We start from the raw sequence: 3,997 nt of genomic DNA, 5'->3' as shown, positions 1-3,997 counted from the left end.
CTCCAAGGGTTTGAACTTTACTTCTTGCGCGAGATCCCACACGGCCCTCATGTTTTTGAAAAACCACAACTAACTATATGTTTTGCTTGAGTGAACCCTAGCCAAAGCGATCCACCTGACTGCATCTGGCGGCGCCTCCTTCTCATCAAACACGACATCATCCAGATCCTCCTCCCTCAATCCCAATTCCTTCATCATCTTCTCCACCTCATCGGTATCCTCCTGCTCTGCTGACGCTTTCTCAGGAGCCCCGCTTGATGACATCTCGATCACTAGCCCGACTTTCAACTCGATCGGACCTTGTAGACTCGGCCCTAAACCCCCGCACTCCCTCGATACGCCAGTGCGAATCAGGGGAAGGCACGACGGAGGCAGGGAAAGAGATCTCGACGGCGGCGCAGATCGCCTCCGGGAGGAGAAAAACCCTAACGAGAGGGAAAGTGATGTTGTGTTAGGAACCCTTTAGGTAATGGCATCATTGGACGGTTTGGGCCTTTGGCTCTGAGCCGTCAAATAGGATCTGCCTAACCATAGACGGCGGTTAGCCCCTAATTTGTTTTGAAGTTACAGGGCTTTGTAGTCTTCGCGAGCTTCTTTCGGGCCAACCTCAGAGCCCTAGCAGACCGAGCCCAACAATATTCACTCGGAGCTAGGCTCGTTGAGAGCCCTAAATATTTTGGCAAATTTTAGCATGGTTCTTCTTACCTCCCCTTTTCACATGAAAGGTAAGAATTCATAATAGATCTGAGCCATTGATTTGATTAAGTATTTATCTGATTAACTCTTAGCTTACTTACGTCCCATCTGAAAAGAGAGAGTAAAAGAGAGCATGTTAAAATTACTCAAATATTTATGTACCACAGCAAGCATTCACTTCTAGTCCTAAACCATCACTTGAAACTAGTCAAGTTTCACAAACGCCAGTCGAGAGTATCTTAGTGGAGATCAGGATCATTTACTTTTTCTTGAAAAGGGTGCAAAGCTTTGCTCAACTTATCATTAGCAAGTACTACCTTTGTACCAAAATTTTAAACATTTTTATATAGGATAAACTAGCCTAAAAAGCATATTATATTTTAACACGGAGGGAGTACAAGAAAAATAGGGCGCAAAGCTTCGCTTAACTTATCAACCTGCAGGACGGACCATAGGATATCACACCACGCAGAAGAAAACACAGGGATTTGGCAGGGATCGCTGAACAACATAAATCAGTTAATCCATTTGGCTTGTGCAGGAAGAGCATCCAATCCGCCTCTTGGGAGCATATGCTGTTCTTGATACCACTACTAATGAGTATGCAAAACTAACCTCTCCCCGGTGCAAAAACACATGATTTTCTCGATAGCATATGTGCATGCAATTCTCTTCACCATAGAATTTCATGTCTTCATTTGACTGCTTTTTCCAGTGAAAATAAAATGCACAACTTACCACTTACATCGAACAAACTATATGTTCTCTCCTCTTCAGAATGATACAAAACAACTCTGAAAAGTATATTCGCAGGTTTTGCAATAGGCTCAGACAAATAGAACTGCACTATGAACATGCAACCTCGCCAAAAATAACAACACGACATGTGCCAAAAGTTGCGTCAATGGTCGCATAAGGATGAAATTCCAGATTTAATAGGTAGTACCTAGATTAATGACAATAAATCTAGTTGATCATTGAACATTCATTATTCTGACAAAGATTAAAAACTTCTATACCACAGGTCAAACAACAAAGCATGGTGAACATGGCTTCTATTGTGTTACCTACGTTCGGAATTATAAGATGTTTTGGATATTTCAATATGGACTACATACGGACTTTAATGAGTGAACAAACACAGTAACTATATGCGTACCTCCGATTCAGAAAAAAGTTAGAACATCTTATAATTTGGAACTGAGGGAGTACTAAACATAGAGAGGATATTTATTGCAGGCAAGATTAGCAACTATTATTACATGTATGCTATTGCTGTCAATGCTTAACAAAACATACACGTGAGGCAATATCCTTCAAAACTTAAATACAACTTGAGAAAAATCATAAGAGGCCTTGTTACAGCCTGTAGTTTGTGCACATAGTCACATCAGAACAAACACCAGGCCTTCTTGGTTCTAACTATAAGTAAACCAATAAGACCTAAAATCCTTTAAAGACACATATCATTTTGACAAGACATTTTCAAAGAGATTCAACTGCTCGGAAATTTAGAATAACTAAATAGCCATCGTCAAGGAGTAACCAAAAAAATAACTCTCTTACGTGTTTCTATGAATATCAAGATAGTAGGAGTATTTGGTAAGGAAGCACCATCTTGCCGGTGCACGGCGTAGATGTAGAATTCTGGTACTATTGCAAAGCTCTGGCTAAATTTTAAAAAAAAAACACTCACGGTGTATTTGGATTTAAGGCAAAAGAAGTTATAACCTAGCTTGGCAAGGGGAGGCATTTGGTAAAATGATATATTTCTTGAGCCTGGCAAGATTGCTCTCAACGACCAAGAAATCATTCCCTGGTAAGGAGAGCCAAATCAGCGGCAAACAAACTTGGTGCGCCTGCTAAGGACACGAACTGCCCATGAGATGCTGCACAATGTGGGCGTTGAACGTATTCACCAAACAAATAACATAGCTCCTACCCGCGTAGCTCAACTAGGCTAGCTCTACTTTCTCCTAGATAGACAAGGTGAGCTATACTTCGAAAGGGATACTCGGTTCTCCAAAATGCAGTAACTATAACAATTAAGTAAAAGATGGAGCTAGCATGATGCAAAACTGCACTATGAATGCTCATAGACACATCTAAGTCGGCAGAACAAGTAACAAAACTGTACCCTCAATCCCCACAAGGCACATATCATATATGGTGATTGCAAATTCACAGGTGATTAGCCACAATTCATCGCAACAAGGTAGACAGAAACAGAAGGGCACCATAATTTAAACTAGTAAAGTTGCTTGGCAGATCTAAGTGGGGAAGTAAGGATGAAGCAAGGCTAGCCTCTTGGATCTGTTACACACAAAAGCCATCTTTGGCAGATCTAACCCAGAAAGGATCAGCAACAACAAAAACTATCATCCTTGTTACCCACCAAAACCATCTGATCTGATCTGAGCTGAGGAAGAGGAAGAAGCAGGAAGGTCACCACCGGGCGGGCCTGCGGAGCCGATCAGGCGGAGGCGGAGGAGGCGGCGGTGCGGGAGCGGTAGAGCTTGCCGAAGACGTGCAGCGCGGTGACGAAGCCGATGAAGCAGACGGACATGACGAGCACCATGGTGGGGGAGAGGCGCAGCCCGGGCGCCTCGTCGGTGTAGAAGCGGAGCATGTTGTTCCCACCACCGGAGAAGCCGCCGCCGCCGCCCGCGCCGGACGAGGAGGTGCGGCCTGGGCGGCGGCGCATGCCCGCCGTCGCGGCAGCCGTGCCGCGGGGACCGACGGTGGCCGGGCGGGAGGCGCCGGCGGCGCCGGCGACCGAGGACTGCGACTGCGAGGAGGTGCGAGCCATGGGAATGCTTGGGTTGCTCCGCCGCCTTGGGATCGTTCGCGCGCGTGTGTGGGGAAAAGTCTCTGTGGACTCTACTCTCTGCTGGATCTCGAGCTTAACAAGAGCTGGATGGGAAGGGCAAGAGAAGCAGCGGATGTGGGCCCACCTGTCGCTGAACGGCAATCTACATCATTTGATTACTCTTCTTCGACTTTAGATACTCCGAGGAGTAGCCCACACACACAAATGTTCAATCTATTTATCGTTAACAAAAATTACAACCAGGTTTATAGACCACCTAATGAGATGGATAAATCTTGTTGTGGTAAACAGTCAAAAAATCGTCCTACTAAGTCCTCAAAGGACTAGTGCATCGGAACAACAACGGTCGCCGATGGTGAAAAACTTAGATCAAAAGGATCCAACCTAACGCAATACGAACGAATACTAGATCCAAACAGATCCACCGAGGACCAACACCGACCGAATCCCGACAGATCCATCGAGACACAC

The 3,997-nt window shown here is 45.1% G+C and overlaps 1 protein-coding gene across 1 annotated transcript; it reads right to left on the bottom strand.

The window, feature by feature from the left end:
* Nucleotides 1–2,819: 2,819 nt before the first annotated feature.
* Nucleotides 2,820–3,643, bottom strand: LOC147971273 (uncharacterized). Its single transcript, XM_087525982.1, has one exon. It carries the CDS (start codon nucleotides 3,503–3,505, stop codon nucleotides 3,170–3,172), a length of 336 nt encoding a protein of 111 aa, XP_087382108.1. The 5' UTR covers nucleotides 3,506–3,643; the 3' UTR covers nucleotides 2,820–3,169.
* Nucleotides 3,644–3,997: the final 354 nt, after the last annotated feature.

The sequence above is a fragment of the Triticum urartu genome, chromosome 5A (assembly GCF_056163025.1).
Source record: "Triticum urartu cultivar PI428250 chromosome 5A, HENAU_Tu73, whole genome shotgun sequence".
NCBI lineage: Eukaryota > Viridiplantae > Streptophyta > Magnoliopsida > Poales > Poaceae > Triticum > Triticum urartu.
The sequence above is the reverse complement of the archived record's forward strand: the minus strand, read 5'-3'. Positions and strand labels throughout refer to the sequence as shown.